Source organism: Pseudochaenichthys georgianus, chromosome 6, assembly GCF_902827115.2.
Source record: "Pseudochaenichthys georgianus chromosome 6, fPseGeo1.2, whole genome shotgun sequence".
NCBI classification, from domain to species: domain Eukaryota; kingdom Metazoa; phylum Chordata; class Actinopteri; order Perciformes; family Channichthyidae; genus Pseudochaenichthys; species Pseudochaenichthys georgianus.
The window spans coordinates 2,511,129-2,529,460 of NC_047508.1; the positions used below are offsets into that span (position 1 = coordinate 2,511,129).

The 18,332-nt window shown below is 42.1% G+C and overlaps 1 protein-coding gene across 1 annotated transcript; it reads left to right on the forward strand.

Annotated features, from left to right (window-relative positions):
* The first annotated feature begins 10 nt into the window (after nucleotides 1-10).
* plpbp (pyridoxal phosphate binding protein) lies at nucleotides 11-16,911 on the forward strand. Its single transcript, XM_034085939.2, has 8 exons — nucleotides 11-165; nucleotides 8,519-8,626; nucleotides 9,129-9,164; nucleotides 9,243-9,318; nucleotides 9,399-9,539; nucleotides 10,679-10,821; nucleotides 11,817-11,915; nucleotides 16,297-16,911. Exons 1-8 carry the CDS (start codon nucleotides 55-57, stop codon nucleotides 16,462-16,464), a joined length of 882 nt encoding a protein of 293 aa, XP_033941830.1. The 5' UTR covers nucleotides 11-54; the 3' UTR covers nucleotides 16,465-16,911.
* Nucleotides 16,912-18,332: the final 1,421 nt, after the last annotated feature.

Sequence of the window (18,332 nt, forward strand, 5' to 3'; positions counted from 1 at the left end):
ACTTTTATTTTGAAAGGCGAATGTCGTCATCGCAGACACGTCTCTCCACGTTGTATGTCGTCGTCGCTCGCCCGTATGTGGAAAGTAGCAATGTCGGAGGAGGTTGGGAATGCGCTACAGTCGGTAGTGGAGCGGGTGAACCAGGCGGCGGCACGGCGGCCCAAGGTAACTGCTACCCGGGAGGCTCCTCTCTGGAGTTCCGGCAGCGGGGTTTCAGAGAGTACCGAGAACGTCGTGCTGCGGCGGCACGACCCGTTATGTAAGGCTGCCTAACACCTCAACCTTTGGCCGGGATTTGGTGGGGCTGGTGGCAGCACTTCCATAACCCCAATGCATGGGTATTACAGGCGGGGGGACAGGATTCGCTCTGCACGGGGCTGCACAGTGGAGGCCTGCAGTCCGGGTTCTGGATGCCATTTGTCATGTCTTTGAGCTATTTAGTAAACACGAGCACGCTGCGTATCATCCTCACTCCACAGCTCTGTGACAGTGGGGGGTGGGGGGTATGTTGGTGATTACATTAAAGCATTTAAGTATCATACAATCAAACATCCTGCGGTCTGTTTGTTTTTAGGTACTAATCATCTTAATTATAAGAAGGGCTGAATGCATGACATGCACTTCTTAGTCGATTAGTGGACTAATTGCTCATTTTGGTCTTACTTTATTTAGATTCCCTTAGTCAATTAGTCGATCTTTTAAGCTTTGTTAATGCTGAATGTTTTTGTTTTAAAGCTACTTTTGTTTTGTTTTTTACAAATCTTTTTATTGCAAACAAGTCATAATCCAGCTAATAAGAAGTAAGAACAGTAGTAATCAATACAACAGAGTACAGATAGCAAATTATGTAGACAATGGGGATCATTACAAATGACCTCCTTGAAAATAAAGTAATGTATTGCTCCATATTCACTTCAAGGTTCGTAGAGAGTCCTTGTTTACAGTTTGTTTTTTTCATTCATTTAACCCCCCCCACCCACTGGTATGGTTGGCCCCAAATAGTAAAATAACTGAATAAGTCAGATACAATTAAAACATAAATAATAATAATAATAATATCATACTGATACAAATAAATAAAAAGAAAGTCGAGAGCAAAAACAGTCTAAGAATCCGTTATAGGGGAAGAAAATAATAGTAAACATTGTCGTCTTGGTGAGGAAAAAGGGTTTCATTAAGAGGGAAAAGGAAATACAGAAGAGTAGTCTAGGGCAAAAGACAAAGGGTCATGGCGGAAGAGCAGTAATATGAATGGTCACTTATATTTGATTTATTTCCTTTCAGAGACCTGCGACTCAGCGTCAGAAGTGATAGGGAGTTATTTGATAAGGCCTAATAGTGGGTCCCAGGTAGTATGGAAGGATTTCAGAGATCCTTTTAATGAGAATCTTAACTTCTCCATCTGAAGGCATTGTAAGACATCACATATCCACTGATCATGTGTTTACGGAGCCCCTAAAGGGACATGAAAAAAAAAAAAACGGATACCGGATTAGTATCTCGTGCGCACGAGAAACGAATCCGTTATCCTGACTTTATTTTTTTTTGAGAAAGTTACCGATGCACCAAGGAGGAAGTTGAACACGAGACAACCATGTCATTGCAGACTGTTATGTTTACTTGGGGAAATGACAGTGCATACATTATTTGAAATATATTTTGAAGTCAGACTTAATTTTATGGACATTTCGGCCAGGGGTGTAGAGCTATTGGTTTAAGCACCGGATTGGCAAAAAACAGGAGAGTCTGTAAACCAGTCTGCTTTGATCTATGAATGAATGCCCGTGACTCTCAGAGTACCTGCTGCCCGCAGCTGACACACACACACACACACACACACACACACACACACACACACACACACACACACACACACACACACACACACACACACACACACACACACACACACACACACACACACACACACACACACACACACACACACACACAGCCAGTGGCGGACTGGCCATCGGGACGTTCGGGACGATTCCCATTGGGCCGGTACCGAAGTGGGCCGCCCGTTGACAGTTTACATGGGCTGGGCTGGGTGCGAGTCCCGGGCTGATTTTTAGTCCCAGTCCGCCCATGATTTATAGCTGTTCAATGAAGGTAAACACAGTGTAGGCGGTGCGTAAAAGCTCTTTGAGCGCTGGTTCTGCTGGAGTGACCACACACCCCTGGCCGAAATGTCCTTAAAGTGAAGTCTAAGTACGATATATATCTCAAATAATGTATGCACTGTCATTTCCCCACGTAAACATTACAGTCTGCAATGACATGGTTGTCTCGTGTTCCACTAACTCCTTGGTGCATCGGTAACTTTCTCAAAAAAAAATAAAGTCAGGATAACGGATTAGTTTCTCGTGCGCACGAGATACTAACCCGTTATCCTGACTTTTTTTTTTCTCCCTCTGTTTTTTTTTCTTTTTTCTTCATGTCCCTTTAGGGGCTCCGTATGTGTTGGTGGGGAAGCATGTATCCATTTTAAGAGAATAGAGCGTCTCGCTCAGGCATCCTCAAAGTCCGGACTCCGGTCCGGATCCGGACCGAACCACAACTGTCTCTGGACTCTCGGCTAATTATACTTTTCATATGTATTATCTGTATTATCTGTGTTATCTGCAAGACATCGCCACAACGCAATGAGTCAAAATTCTCCGCTATGTCCACTGCAAACAGCGCTCTGCATGTACGACTGTTCCACTGTCTGTGTGTGTCTGTCAACGCTTTGGTCCAATCACATTCAGTATCCCGTCAGCGTTTTTCCCACCACCAACAGTCTGCGAATCAGGGGCACAGTAGGGCGGGTCTTCGCGGAATGCGGGTGGGAAAAAATGTGTGTTTAAAAAAAAAAAAAAAGTCAGAGCGAGAGTTAACAGCTCATCTAGTTGCATCTGTACTGTAGCTAGTAGCCTAGTTTCACCTACCGGGGTGGCATGGGGTCGCAACTGCCACCCTAAAAATAGGCCTTGCCACCCCAGGTGGAGTTTGTTGAAGATGTGTTGGGCCTGACGAACCTCAGTGGACACACAAGGGGGCAAGACATTTATAAAGCAATAATGTGAATCCTGAATGAAAGAGGGTGCAGCTGCCTTTATTCATAACTGTGCAGCTCTTACACTGCGACTCTGAGGGATCAAGCACAGACAATAACAATGAAAACCGCTGAATACAGATTATTTTTATTTTTGCAACCTCGTGTTAAGAATCTTGTTGCAATTGTTTAACAGTTGGATGCAGTTTGAACCAGAGTAGCAGCATGGAGGTCGGATCGTCACCAAAATAAATAAATAAATGGCCCGAAAAAGGTTAATGACAAAAACAATACACATAGCCTTCCTCAGGCAGTGTGTTTGTACCGGGGACAGGAGACACCCCCTTGATGAGAAACTGTAAGAAGTGAACGGGGAATCCCCCCGGTGTGGAGTCATGACGACTGGATCTGAATTATGTTTTTGTATTTGGTGGTTTGTATTCCAGCTGTCGCTCAGCTGTCGCTCAGCTGTGCGCAGCGTCTCCACTGCAGCCTGTGCATCTCAACCCCCCCGTAGCAACTCTATATCCACCAGTTAAAGGAAATACAACTAATGTGTTGTGTTATATTAGCTGTACAATTTACCACATATGGTGTCTTAGCTTCCATACATCCTGTGTTTTACGAGCGACTTATCAAGTCTTGGCAAACGGCATAAAACATGATAGTATATAAAACCATGCTCGTATCTACAACCTATAGAAATGCAAAACGGCGTCAGTTTAGACGTAATTCTGTCCTCCTGCTTACCGCATCATTTATGAGAAAACATTTCATAACATTAACACAACATATTCGAGGTGGTTTTCAATAACATATCCGTATTTATTTATTTCTCCAAGTTATGTTTTTGTGTGCACTGAGGATTCTCAAACAGGCGTTTGTTAAATCATTTTAAGATTGGCTTTAATCAATGTTTGAAAATGAATTCTTCATATATGATAAATGAGAGGTAACTTTCTATTTATGGTATTATTTCCACACATTTCTCTCCATTCTTCCTTCTGCCAACGGTGTCGCAGTTTCTTGTCTCTCCCGTTGTTGTGCTTAGTGCGTACGTATGGGTTAGAGTTTGCGTGGAGGACCGCACATTTTCCCGTCAAGTTAGTATTTTATAAATTGCAAACATTGCGTAGAAACTGGCGTACGCCATCTTTTGAGCGTATATCCCTTTATAAATGAGGCCCCAGGTCTTTAAAAGAGTTTGCAACAAACACCCCCAAGTATTTGAACCCCTCCACTGCCATTTTAAAGGGGATTGGGGAAGTGCCTCTGCCATTTTATTTACAAAAAATACTTCGCTCTTTTGAATGTTTAGTTTGTAACCTGATAGACGGCCAAATTGATCTAAAATCAACAGTATGGGGGGAGAGAGGATAAGGGGTTCGAGATCATAAGAAGAAGGTCATCAGCATATAGAGACAGTTTATGAACCATGCCATGACGCGTAATGCCATCAAACCTATCATGGCTTCTGAGCCAGATAGCGAGAGGTTCAATGGCTATATTGAACAACAGCGGCGAAAGAGGACACCCCTGGCGAGTACCACGTTGGAGAGAGAAAGGGGGAGATCGAATGCCATTAGTGTGTACAGAGGCAGACGGAGAGGCATATAGGAGTTTAATCCAGGAAATAAATTGGGAATCGAAACCAAATGTATCAAGACTAGAAAATAGGAAACCCTACTCAACCCTATCGAAGGCCTTCTCTGCGTCAAGTGTCACTATGACTTCGGGGGTGTTAGACGAAGGAGATACAATTATATTGAGCAACCTCCTTGTGTTAAAAAAAGAGTGTCTCCCCACCATAAAGCCTGTTTGGTCCAGCGAAATGATATCTGGCAATACACGTTGGAGGCGGATAGCCAGTATTTTGGCCAGTATTTTGGCCAGTATCTTACAGTCCACATTTAACAGTGAGATTGGTATGTAACTGCCACACGAAGTAGGATCTTTGTCTTTCTTAAGAAGCAAGGAGATAGATGCAATGGACAACGTTTCTGGCAATCGGCCTGTCTGGAGAGAGTCATTGTACATCCTAGCCAAAATCGGCGATAACTTGGAAAAATATGCCTTATAGAATTCAACTGTATAGCCGTCAGGCCCAGGAGACTTCCCACTTTGCATAGATTTTATTGCATCATGATTCATGTATCTCAAGGGTGGAGATGGGGCCGCCCAGTTCACTAGCGATGTTCTCGTTAATTTTGGGGTAAATTAAGGAGTCAAGAGGATTGGGGGTCGTGGCAGGGATCGGGGGACAATCCGAAGTGTAGAGATTGGTGTAAACAACTGGCCACACAAGCTTGTTGAGCTAGGAGTCTACCAGCTTTGTCGCCCTGCTCAAAGTAACACTGCCTACACTGTTTCAGTTGTCTCTCAACAATGCCTGTCATCAGAAGGTCGTGTTCTGAATGTAGCAGGAGGCGTTTTTTATAGAGAGAAGGAGAGGGAGAGGAGGAGTATGTTTCATTGAGTACGCGAATCTCAACACAGATTTCTGAAAGCCTTTTCATCTTTTCTCTTACGTGAAGTGTACGAAATGACCTGTCCCCGCACAGTGGCCTTAAGAGCCTCCCAAAGAATACCGCTACTAATGTCGGAAGTGTCATTAATTTCAATGTAGGAAGAAATCTGAGTGGAAAGATGGTCTCTAAATTCACTGTCTGACCGCAGGGGAGAATGCATTTCCATAATGGAGGGGGGGACATACCAAGAGGGAAATTAATGTCAACCGAGGTGGGAGAATGATCTGAGATGGCTATCGGATGGTATTCGCATGAATTGACTAGATGAATCAAATTGTTATCGAGTAAAAAGAAATCAATTCGTGAAAAAGTGTGGTGCCTGTGCGAGAAGAAGAAAAATGCTCTACTTTGCGGGTTAATACATCTCCAGGGGTCTGAGAGTCCTAATCGTGATGCATTGTGCAGTACTACCTTGGCCGAATTGGAGAGAGTGGCTTGTGTGAGCGATGACCTGTCGACACTCACGTCCTGGACCAAATTCCAGTCACCAGCCATAATAATACGATGGTTGTCGGCGTTGGGAATTTGAGCAAAGAGGTTCACAAAAAAATTACCATCATCCCAATTGGGAGCGTAGATAGAAGCTAGTATCACTGGTATGTTCTGTAGCATGCCCGAAACTATGACATAACGACCATTAGGATCTGATATCGAATTTGTCAATTCAAATCTGACATTCTTGTGAATAATAATTGCTGCCCCTCTGGCTTTGTGGGAGAATTTTGAGTGTAACAAGTGACTCATCCATGCCCTTTTAATACGAAGGGTATCGGCAGATTTAAGATGAAAGATTCCTCATTCAGATGTTGCAGCCGTGTCATTACCTTACCAATCTTAGTAGCGTTGTTCATTCCCTTAGTATTCCAGGAAATCAGGCGCACTCCTCTACCTGTCGTTGTCATGGCAGACACCATCTAGGAAGTTCCTCAAAGACAAGTTTACCTGGACAAACACTGTCTTGCATACACAGGAGAAAGAGAAGAGAGGACGGCGAAAAATAATAATAGTAATGATAATAACAAAAACAAAACAAAAAACCCCCAAAAAAAAACATGTGACCATACCTATAGCTAAACCCAAAATGCACAGCATAATCAAGCACTCTGGCTTAGATCTATGTAATTACACTAACGCTTGTAATTACACTAACACTAGTCTTCCGGGGACCTAGTCCCTATCTAAACAGTAAACCATCCCCATATTATCCCACACAGAACAAGTGGATGAGTAAGTGAATAGGAAATTGTCAAATATTATGCAAATAAATCTATGCCAATACCAAACCACAGAGAACAGAGAAGAGAACACACATACAATTTAGTGCAGTAAAAATCAGCATGAACAGCCGGACCAACAAGTAAATACAATGTATTTTATCCATACAGACACCCTAAATTAGACATAATAGGAAATAAAATAAAGAATGAATGGTAAAGGCACAGGTGGACAAGAAAATAAGGTAGTGCAACAGCTCCACATCAATGGAGCTGTGGCTCCCTCTAGAGGCAAAAACGATACTCTGCGGATAACATGTCGTGTGACCTATCAACAGGCATTAATAACGGCAAGGAACACAAAAAAAAAAGGAAAATATAAGAAGTCTAGCCGTGGAAAAACACACATGTCTGTCTGCGTGTTAACGGCATAATTAGAACCCATGTGAACTAATAGGTCAGACAAGTTAGCCAGTAAGGCTAGTAAACTGGGCTAACGTTACCAAACCGCAGCAGTCAGGCGGAGGAGGAGGCATGAGAGCCGATACCAGATCGGTTAGCTGTAATAAAGTCCTTGGCCTCAGAAATGGAGGAAAGTCTCTTCCTGTCCTGGCCTTAAGCCTCGCAGGGAAAAGTAGTGCGGGCTTGAAGCCCCGTTGGTAAAGTTCAGACATCACCTCTTGGTATTCCCTGCGCTGCTCCACTATCTCAGAAGGATAATCCTCGTAGATTGCAATGGGAGTCCCACGGTATTGCAGCTTGCCTCTCTTAGCTCTGGCCTCACGGATGATCTTATCTTTCTGCTGGAATCTGTGGAGCCTGATGACCACGGGTCTCGGTCTCTGACCCGGTCCTGGCTTGTTGGAGAGTGTACGGTGCGCTCTGTCGCACTCCGGTGGAGACTCAAATACGCTGTCACCAAGGGCCTCAGCCAGAAGTTCAGAAAAGAAGGTGGAGGGGTGAGGCCCTTCGATGGACTCAGGTAGACCAATGATCCTGATATTGTTACGGCGGCTGCGAGACTCGAGGTCCGTCAATTTAGCTTGTAGCTGGGTATTATTCTCAGCTAGCTTAGCACACATAGATTCCAAACTTTGTATGCGTCCATCTTGTTCGTTAGCGTTGGATTCAAGCAAATTAATTGAGTGGGTATGATCGGAGACTGTGGTTTGAATGCAGTCTAGCTTGGCTTCGAGCGCAGATATAGTAGCCTTGAAATCCGCAGAGATAGCATTCCGGTGTTGTTCCAGTTGGTTAGCCAAGGCCGCCATGTTGAAGTCACCGCCATTTGCCGCCGGCACGGTAGACTGCTCCTTCTTGCCCGATCTCTGCTGCTTGGAAGCCATAATCCAGCACCAGAGTGTTCAGAGAGGAATAATTATCCACCTGGAGATGGCCAAAGGCAAAACTATGGGGATTTAAAATAGTCAATGAATAAAAGTTACGGGAGCTAGATTCGACACTGCCTACTCCATCTTGCCCCACCAGAAGTCTCCTTAAAGCTACGTTTGAGCACAATTTTGATAAACACAAGACTTGCAGTTGATTTGAACAACATTTATATATTTTGCATGATTCTTTGTGAAGTAACTCAGTTGAACAGTTCTTTGATTAAAGGGGAACTAAGAATATTTTCCTTAAGGGGAACAAAGTAGCCAGAAACAGCGAGCTTCATGGTGGTCTAGCAGGACCACATCACTGAGATCTGATGATTCTGATGGTGTTCTGTCCTCCCTCAGACTCTCCCAGCCGTGCCACCCCGCCTCGTCGCCGTCAGCAAGACCAAACCTCCAGAGATGGTTGTGGAGGCCTACAGACAAGGGCATCGGAACTTTGGAGAAAACTATGTGAGTATAAATGCTGCAGGTCTGCATCAGTCCAAAGTATGCCTGCATAATCATGAAGGGGCCTTCCTTTCATTAAGACCCCCAGCATATCATAGATTAAATGGGAAAATTATGGGGAAATGTCCATTAAATTGATGGGACCTTGCAAAGCCCCATTGCAGACTATTTATCTCGCTTATTTTTCATTGGATTGTGTTGAAATGTGTCTGATATGTTTTTTATATCTTATGTACACTTTGATTCTGTGTAGCTTTAACATAGTCCTCACACATCATATAAGTTATTTGGTCTTCTATACAAAATTAAGAGCCAGGAAACCTACTGGTAAAGATATTTTGACTGTAGAAGATTATTTAAATTACCCTTTTTTTATGTTAAAATAACAATTGTTATATCACTCCTTCACAATTTTATGTTTTCCTTTCACTGGCAGTATTTATATCTCTGTATGATACCATTTGAGGCTGTTTTTCATCATCTTCTTCCTTTATCTCCTCTCCAGGTTAATGAACTTGTTGACAAAGCTTCTGATCCTCTGGTAAATTGATATATTTAAATTAAAAGGTAGTATCTACTTTTTCCACATATTCAAACAGTGTTTCTTTTTCTTTTCCAGATTTTGGCCTCATGTCCAGAAATCAGGTGGCACTTCATCGGCCATCTGCAGAAGAACAATGTGAACAAACTCCTGGGTGAGTTTTTACAAACTCTACCCCCCCCCCCCCCCCTCCGTGTGTTGACAGCGTTCACTGAGTGTGTGTTTGTTATCCAGGCGTGCCCAACCTGTTCGTGGTGGAGACGGTGGACTCTGCCAAGCTGGCGGACCGGGTGAACAGCTCCTGGCAGCGCCTCAGAGGAGCCAGCACCCAGAGGTTAAAGGTCATGGTGCAGCTCAACACCAGCGGAGAACAGAGTACGTGTCAAAGTCAGCACTTTGTTCTGCTCAAATATACTGAAAAATAAAAATAAGACATACTTTAGTAGTCCCACAAAGTGAAATTATGTTATAACATGTAGAAATAGATGCAACAAACTATAGTTTTTTTATATAGAACCCGAAATATTCCCACACAGCTGATTTAAAAGAAGCAGATGGGTCTTCTAGCTCCTGTGTGTTATCTGAAATCGCCATACTAACTTTTCTTCTTCTTGTATTTTGTTCGTTTTGTTGTGTTTTCTTCTTGTTCTTCATTTGTTGTTTAAGGGCGGCAGGCAAACAGCTTTTAGGCGCAATACCGCCTCCTGGATTATATATAGTGAAATGGATACTGCCCTGAGTGACAGACTTTTTTCCCTTCATAAAAAAGGCGTATTCGTCGTGTGACTGTATGTGCCGAACCGTGACTGTTCGGGACGAATACGGATACCGTTACACCCCTGCACAATGTTAATGTCTTCAAGCCTTTCTTATTGAAATATCAAGTCCCCCCAGCATATGATATAATTACTGAAAAAACTATGATGGGACCTTGCAAAGTCCCACTCCGGATACTTTTTAGTTGTAATCCTCACCAATTGCTTATCGCTCTTAGGATTGTGTTTACATTTAAACTAAACATCCAAGAGATCATAGGGATCATTTGTTTTTCTAAAAGAAATAATATCTACTGTAGTGGTTTCTATCTTATAACCACATTAGATTCTGTGTTGTATTAATTTAGTTCTGTCACACCTAAAAGTTATTTTGAGGCAGTGGCGCCGCCAGGGATTTTGGGCCCCATGAAAAGATAATCACATTGGTTACTTAAACAGTTTTTCCTTAATGTTCTAAAATTGTTTGGGCCCCTGTCAGTCACGGGCCCTTAGAATCATCCTAACTTTTCACCCCCTTACGGCGCCCCTGCAAAGAGGATGTCGTGGTTGGGGTTCAGTGCCTTGCTTAAGGACACCTTGGCAGTGCTCAGGAGTCAAACTCACCTCTCCAGGTGCACACCACATTTTGAATATTTATTGTCCATACCGGGACTCGAACCGTCGACCGCCCGGTACCTGAGCAGCGTCCCTATGGGGAGTGATCCATGTTTGCTAACGGTATGTCCCATGTCCCTGCAGATAAACACGGGCTCCCCCCCGAGGACACGGTGAGCACGGTGCAGCACATCCTGTCCCACTGCGCCGCTCTGGACTTCTTAGGACTCATGACCATCGGTCGCTACGGATACGACCTCAACCTCGGCCCCAACCCAGACTTTCAGGTACAAAACACTAGAGCTATTTTATGTCCAATAATAATAATATGACTATTGATTAAGCTGTTTTCAACCTCTCAAATATCCATAACACCCGCTATCCTCTGTTTAAGTCATTTTCAGTAACATGTCTTTGGGGTTTGGACTTACATAAAAATCAACTTGGGGTTTGATGGACTGTGATGGGTTATTATAGTTAAAACGAAACTAAAATACTGATCATCAGATGAGCTGATGATTGAATGAAAATATTGATACGCTGCAGCCCTCTAAAAGGCTCTCATGAATAACACTTGGTTATGAGGCTGATGTGAAAATGATGTCTACAGTAAACTAAAACTCTACACTGATACAAACGTGTGTCCTTCTCAAGGCAGATTGTTCTTATGCAAAATAATTAAAACCAAAAAAATAAACAACCAATAACTCCACTTTGAAAGAATAAATATTAAACAGAAATTGATCTCCAACATTATTTTTTTAAAGACTGTATCTCAACTAGAGGGAGTCTAGATACATCTGCAAGGCTGGTATTATCTTTTGCAGACATTAAAGTGTTACAAAAATGCCACATTAAGGTCTGACATATTAGGAACAGTGTTTTTCCATCAAAGAGCACTGACACACACACAGGTTTGAACTGTCGATTGTATGGCTGATCACACTGTGTATTTTTTATGCATTCATGTGCTGTAAATCCCATCAGCAGATATGTCAGCATCAGATATATTTTTAAAACTCGTAAATATTGATTTCATGATTCTATAGTTTTACTGTCATGTACACAATAGCTAGAGTATTAGTAGTTGTAGTTGTTTGTAATGAAAATCTTAATTCCCTCCAACAATGCAAAACACTAAATACTTTAGACAAAGAAATAGATAAGTAAAATAGTGCAAAAAACACAAGTGAAAGTGATACAATGCAGCATTAAGTTAATAGTGGAATAAGAATGCAGACTCTGGTACTGTGCAGTAGACTAAGGAGTGTGTGTGGTGCAGACGCTGCTGGGGCGCAGGCAGCAGCTGTGTGACGGCCTGCAGATGCCTCTGGAGCGGGTGGAACTCAGCATGGGGATGTCCACAGACTTCGACCACGCCGTGAGTATCGCTCCTCATCAGCACTTGGAACACAAATATCAAAGCAAATGTGGCCAGATGAAATCCTTCTTTAGGTACGTTTTTAATTTTCAGGGTCACAAATTGACGAACACAAATTATGTATTTTAGTGCTCAGTATTTAAACATTTATTCAGTCAGACCAGGTGAATTTGATTCATTTATAGAAGTACATTACATATTTCTTTATGAATTTGTAAACCCTAACAAATGTTGATATGTTGTCCTTATGGAAGAAATGGTGGCGAGTGAGGAGGGTGGTCCTATCATTTTCTAAGTCAAATATCCATGCTGTTATCAAAGTGGGAGTACTATGGATTTATAATTTATGAAAAATAAATAAATTGGCCATCAAATTTAACAAAAATATGGGAACATTTGAATCGATTTGCTTTTTCATGTATGTGTGTGTGTTAATCCTCTTTGTACAGTTAAAAACAAAAAAGACTAATGCAAAAAATGCTTACATTTAAAAAAAAAAAAAAAAAAACCTTGTGAAGAAAAAACGGTAAAGTGAATAAATGGCAAACATATTATAAAAGTAGAGAAGCAAATTAAAACAGAAATTTCAATTTCTGTCACATTTAATCATTTAAATTATGCAAATTATTTTTAATTATAATAATGTATTGTTATAGATCATTTATGTTCAAAGCATCTTCAGGGCAGTGGTTGCGTTAGACTTTTTCGTTGTCCGTCATTTTGACGGACAGGATCGTAACATTTCCGTCATAATCCATTATTATCTGTCATTTTATTTTTCATGTTTTAATGATGAGATGAGACCTATTTCATATTTATGTTTGGGTACTGAGCAGCAAATGTTCATTCATCCATGTTTTAATGATTCATACAGAACTTTTAAGGGCATGGAGAAAAATAAAAGATGAACAGAGACACCGACCGTGTGGTCACTTTTCATGTCAACACGAACATGAATGATTTATTTGTTCCTGCACTGACAACACAGCAGAGGGGGGCAGAGACTGCTAAAAACACCAAGACCATTGTGCCTAAACAGGCAAATATGAACCATGCCATCGTTTTAAATGAGACAATTACAATCAAAATATGAACAAAAAATGTACAAGAACAACTCAATTGACCTGCTGTAGCCTGAACGCTGATTTCTGCATCGTCGTGCACCCTCGGACAGATCCGTTACTCATCTTAGCTTTTCTACAGATGTCGCAGAACATTTTGCCATCTTCCCTCCTCAGCCACTTAAACTCTTGCTCCCACTGAACCCGGTACTCCCGCTTGAACTCCTTGCCACTTGCTTGCCCCTCTGCCGCTGGCTGAACGTTGTCAGTTTTAGTCTTACTGGCTTGTCCTTCATCCTCCACCGCATCAATCCCTCTTTTCACCTCGTTTATCCACACCATCACAACTACTGGGCTTATTAAAAAAGCTTCAGACGATCAGCTGCCGTGACATTTTGCGATTGCTAAAACCGGTTAAACAACGAGGTAATCAACGAGGTCAAAAACAAGACTAGACGATAGCTACTTAATATACACACACTCGCCACCAACTGGACAGGGGTGTGAATTACTAAATACTAGTTACAGACTACAGTAGAGTACAGTAGATCGCCCTCAGTCTACCTGGCCACTAAGGATGTAATATAATGTGGGCCGCTGGTGAACATGTTGGCGCTGTTCCGAGTTGTGTTCTAATCCGTCAAAATGACGGACTGCTTTCAGATTTTCCCGTCATTGTTAGAAAAAATCCGTCATTGGAAAATATTCGGTTAACGCGACCTCTGCTTCAGGGTCCCCAGTAGTTTGTTAAAAGCTTCTATAGAGAGTGCAGAGCGGATGACTATAGGGAGTAGGGATGGGTATTGTTTGAAATTTATCGATTCCGATTTCGGTTCTGCTTATCGATTCCGGTTCTTATCGATTCCCCGTTTCGATTCCAAAATTGTAAAAGAAAGAGGTCAAACGTTTAGATAACAAAAATATCTTTATTCTTTTAAGCTTTAACTGACATTTTTACAAATACAAAAATACATGCAATGCAAATGTATTGCACAATAGGTGTGCTTTATTTTAACTGAGCTATGCCTGTGGCAAGCTATTAACAGGCATTACACTGTGCCTTGTCTTTTTCTTTTTTAGTGTAGTGGAGCTTCACTTTAGAGCGTTTACTGCGATCCATCTTTCTGTCTACGGGAGGGCGGGGGGAGCCTCGCTGCGGGGCAACTGTGGACCTCTGTCGCCTGTCAGCGCAACTTACATGATGCCGTTTAAACAAATTAAGGGCGGTGGCGGCCGTTAGCGTATCGAGCCGGCCGTCAACGACCCGCTGACGACCGGCCGTTCTGTGATTCTCCAAAACACACAGATGGCCAGTCCGCCCTTACCCTGTATTCCACCGGGTCACCGCGGCGCAGACGGACCCGGTGGAATACAGGGTCTACCGCGTTTAGGAACCGTTAAGCAGAACCGAAATTGTGTATATTGTATGGGTACCCGGTACTCGGCATTTTCTTATCGGTTCTCACCTGGAACCGAGTTTCGGTTCCCAACCCTAATAGGGAGAGAGTTCCACAGTGTTGGAGCTCCACCTGAAAGGCACGGTCACCTTTAGTTTTCAGACGAATCCGTGGTACAGCCAGTAGGCCCTGGTCTGAAGACCTAAGTGACCTACTGGCGGTATAAGGATGGAGGAGGTCACTTATATATTCCAGTGCATTTCCACGCAGGGCTCTGTATGTAATATAATAATAATAATAATAATAATAATAATAATATAATAATAATAATATATATATATTAGGGCTGTCAAACGATTACAATTTTTAATCAGATTAATCACAGCTTAAAAATTAATTAATCATGATTAATCACCATTCGAACTATGTCCAAAATATGCCATTTATTTATGTATATTGTTGTGGGAATGGAAAGATAAATGAAAGAAGGCGGATATATTAATTTAACATACAGAATCTATGTTTATTATAACATTTTTCTGCGTGTCAAAATGAAAGACAACCCACATCAATCATCAAACCGTGGGGTCTTCATTCATTACGTGTTGATTTATATCAAGTGGAGTACTTCGTGACCACAGAGTGTGAACGTTGTGATCAGCTGTTTTAGCGCAGTTCTCCAGTGAAGGGGGGAGTCTCCCTCCGCAGCCGGTTGGCGTAGTTTTGGCACAAGTCCATTGTACAGACCGACGTTAACAGCAGCCCTGTCTGTGCACACGGAGACCGACTCTGTCGTCCGGTGATCGAACCGCCTTCTGGAAAAGCTTCACAAGTACGTCGGTACGCAAATGCGCTTTGTGACACAAGTGACGGTACGCATTTCAGATTACGCACATAACCTGCGTACCAGTTAGTTATGTGCACCCCTGTACTACAGCAAAATTATTCTCCGTCGGGACTTCCTGCAACAACACGACACCGTTATCTTGATTCTGATTGGCCAGAAGACATTATCAAAGATGTTCTATTGAGAAGTCGATCACTACGTGACAAAAGTTTTCAAAACCATGGCTACTGAAATCAATCTTACTAACTGCTGTCTGTGCAATTGACGAGATGGCAGACTTTATTTTGCTTACTTTAACATCATTTTTCATGGTGGGGCTAAGCCATTTCTTGGTATGGGTGTAGCCTACCCCAGCCGTACCCTGGCGCTGCCACTGGTGGCACGTATGGGGCGGGCCATTCTGCACATGAGTTAAATGCGTTAAATATTTTAACGCAATTAATTCAAAAAATTAATTACCGCTGTTAACGCGATAATTTTGACAGCACTAATATATATATAGAATCAATAGTATGCTCTATATGTAATAACCAGGACCTTAAAATCAATTCTAAAACGGGTGGGGAGCCAATGTAAGGATTTTAAAATGGGTGTAATGTGTGTCATCCTGCTTAACCTGGTTAACAGTATTGAAGCAGCATTCTGGACCATTTGTAGACGGTTGAGAGATGACTTGCTGAGACACATGATCACAGTAATCCAGCCGGGATGAAAGAAAAGCATGAATGATCATTTCAAGCTCCGCTAATGACACAACAGACCTGAGCTTTGCAATATTTCTGAGATGGAAACTGTACAGGCTATAGATGATTTACAACGTACAACGGTATGTTCAGATTTATTTGATTGCAGGGCAAATGTAATTTGTTCATGGCCAGTGGTTATGTTCAAATGTATAATCTCTCATTTGTGTGTTGTGATTTTAGTTGTCTTGTCTGTTGGTTCAGATGCCTTTGAGAGGTCCATAGTTATGGCTGTTATTGGATTAATTGTTAATGTGATTAATGCCATTAAGTTATCTTATCTCACTCATTAGGGGTCTTTCCCGCTCTAACATGTACTCCTTTACATTAAAGATCGAGGTGGGCTCCACCAACGTGCGGGTGGGAAGCGTTATATTCGGCAACAGGGAGTATCCCAACAGTGCGACCAACACTCCGGCCCCCAGCCCGGAGAAAACCGCCAAGAGCATGACAGAGGAGGCGGCCAAGAAGATGCAGCACCTGACCGTGTCCAAACCGTGAGGATCCGCTCTGATGTCCTGGAGGAGAGAACCACACTGATGAGAGCAGTGGAGCACATCATTTCAGCCACGTGGAGCTAGGATTGCAAAAATGGTTGCATAATTTTAAAGTGTAATTGCCCTTGTTGCTCTTTTAAGCATTAAAAAGCGGCATTCAGTACAGAACTAGTTGTACCTTTTTTTAAAGTTGTGTTACTAACCTGTAGTGCTCTGACTTCCTTCCTTCAAGATAACTGGCAAAGACAGAAATGTAGAAAACACGATGACATCTGGAAAAGATGAGTGAAGATTTGTTTGGATGTGTCGTGATATTTTCTACCTTTCCAGTCCAACATGTGACTTCTGAAAGAGTGTGTCCCAGACAGGAATCCCACACAGTACAATGTACCGTTTTTGTTGTACAGATGAAACAAAGACTTGATTTAATAAATCATTTATCCCTTTATAATGACACATAGTATTGTGTGTTTCACATTGTTTCTTATGGTGTTCCAGCTGTGACAGATCTCTAATCTTGATATGAAGGAGAGCGAACCTGGAGAAAGAGTTTTGTTTGTGTAGGTCTTGTGTTGTTGCGTTATTGCAGATGAACGAGTGAATCTATGCAAAGTGGTGTTTCTGTTTTCAGTGGATTTTACACTGCAGCTATATCACGGTTTCGCAGTGGATTCTGTCACAAGGTCAGTGTGTTGTCATGACTCCATGAAAAGTGCTTTTACTGTCCGTGATCAAACTAAAAGATGATTAACGTGTGGTTGCTGTCTTAATGAGGCGTTGTTTGGGAGGTCAAAGATGAGCAACAAATGTTTTTGCTGAACATTTCTGCCATTCGCCGTGTATTTTCTTGTATTTGGCAAAGTGGCTCTAATAAAATCAAACACAGAAAGTTGTTTGGCCAAATTGTCTTTATTAAGTCATGGAGGTGACTACAGGGGAAATAAGAATATTTCAAGAGTGATAAATAAACAAAATAATTAAAGACTGACTCTTATTTATCACTCTTGAAATATTCTTATTTCCACTTTGTGATTTTGACGCTATTTCAGTGAAACAAAGCCGTTTTGTCCACTTATGGGATTTTTGCTTCTTTCTTGTACACGACACTCATAAATACACTATAGTACATGCAACCATTTTCAATTAAGAACTATTTATAAACCAGTTCTAACATAGTTACATCAACACAGGCACACTAGTTGGCAAGATGTCTAAGCCTTATATTGGCTACTTAGCGAGAATCAACTCAGTGAACAAGATACCAAGGATGCTGGCTCATGAAGGAGACAAAGTAAGCTAGGTAGCCAATATAAGGCTTAGCAGTACAGATACATGTGGGCTCACTATTTGGCAAGCAACCGGTCACAGTTGCCCTGTTTATCTCATGTCTTATAAAAGCTTATTAATGATTTATAAAGTGTTCACAACCGACGCTGTAGTACATATGTCAGGCCAGTAAATGGCACTGTAGTCTGCCACAAAAGTAGCGAAGAAGACTTACCGCGCATGGTTGCCATGTTTGCACTTCTGTTTATTCTCCGCTGTGGCTCTTTTTCTCCCTCCCCGAGGCAAGCGTTTGCTCCTGCTGCTGTTTAATGCAATCCCTCCCTCGCTGTAATTCTCTCCGGTAGTCCACCAGCAGATGACAAACACCCACCTCCGCCTCTTCCAAGGAACGAGGGGACCATGCGGCAGAGTTTAAGTTATATTTTTTTCCGTTGGTCAACATGTCCGTTAAAGTTTAAATCTTCCGGACAAAATTAGAAAAGTGCCGGTCAAAGGTCTTATTTGTTATTTTTTGAGCTTTAAAACAAATGAATAATGACTCAATATAAATCATATAAGAATAAAACACGGAGGACGGAGATCTCT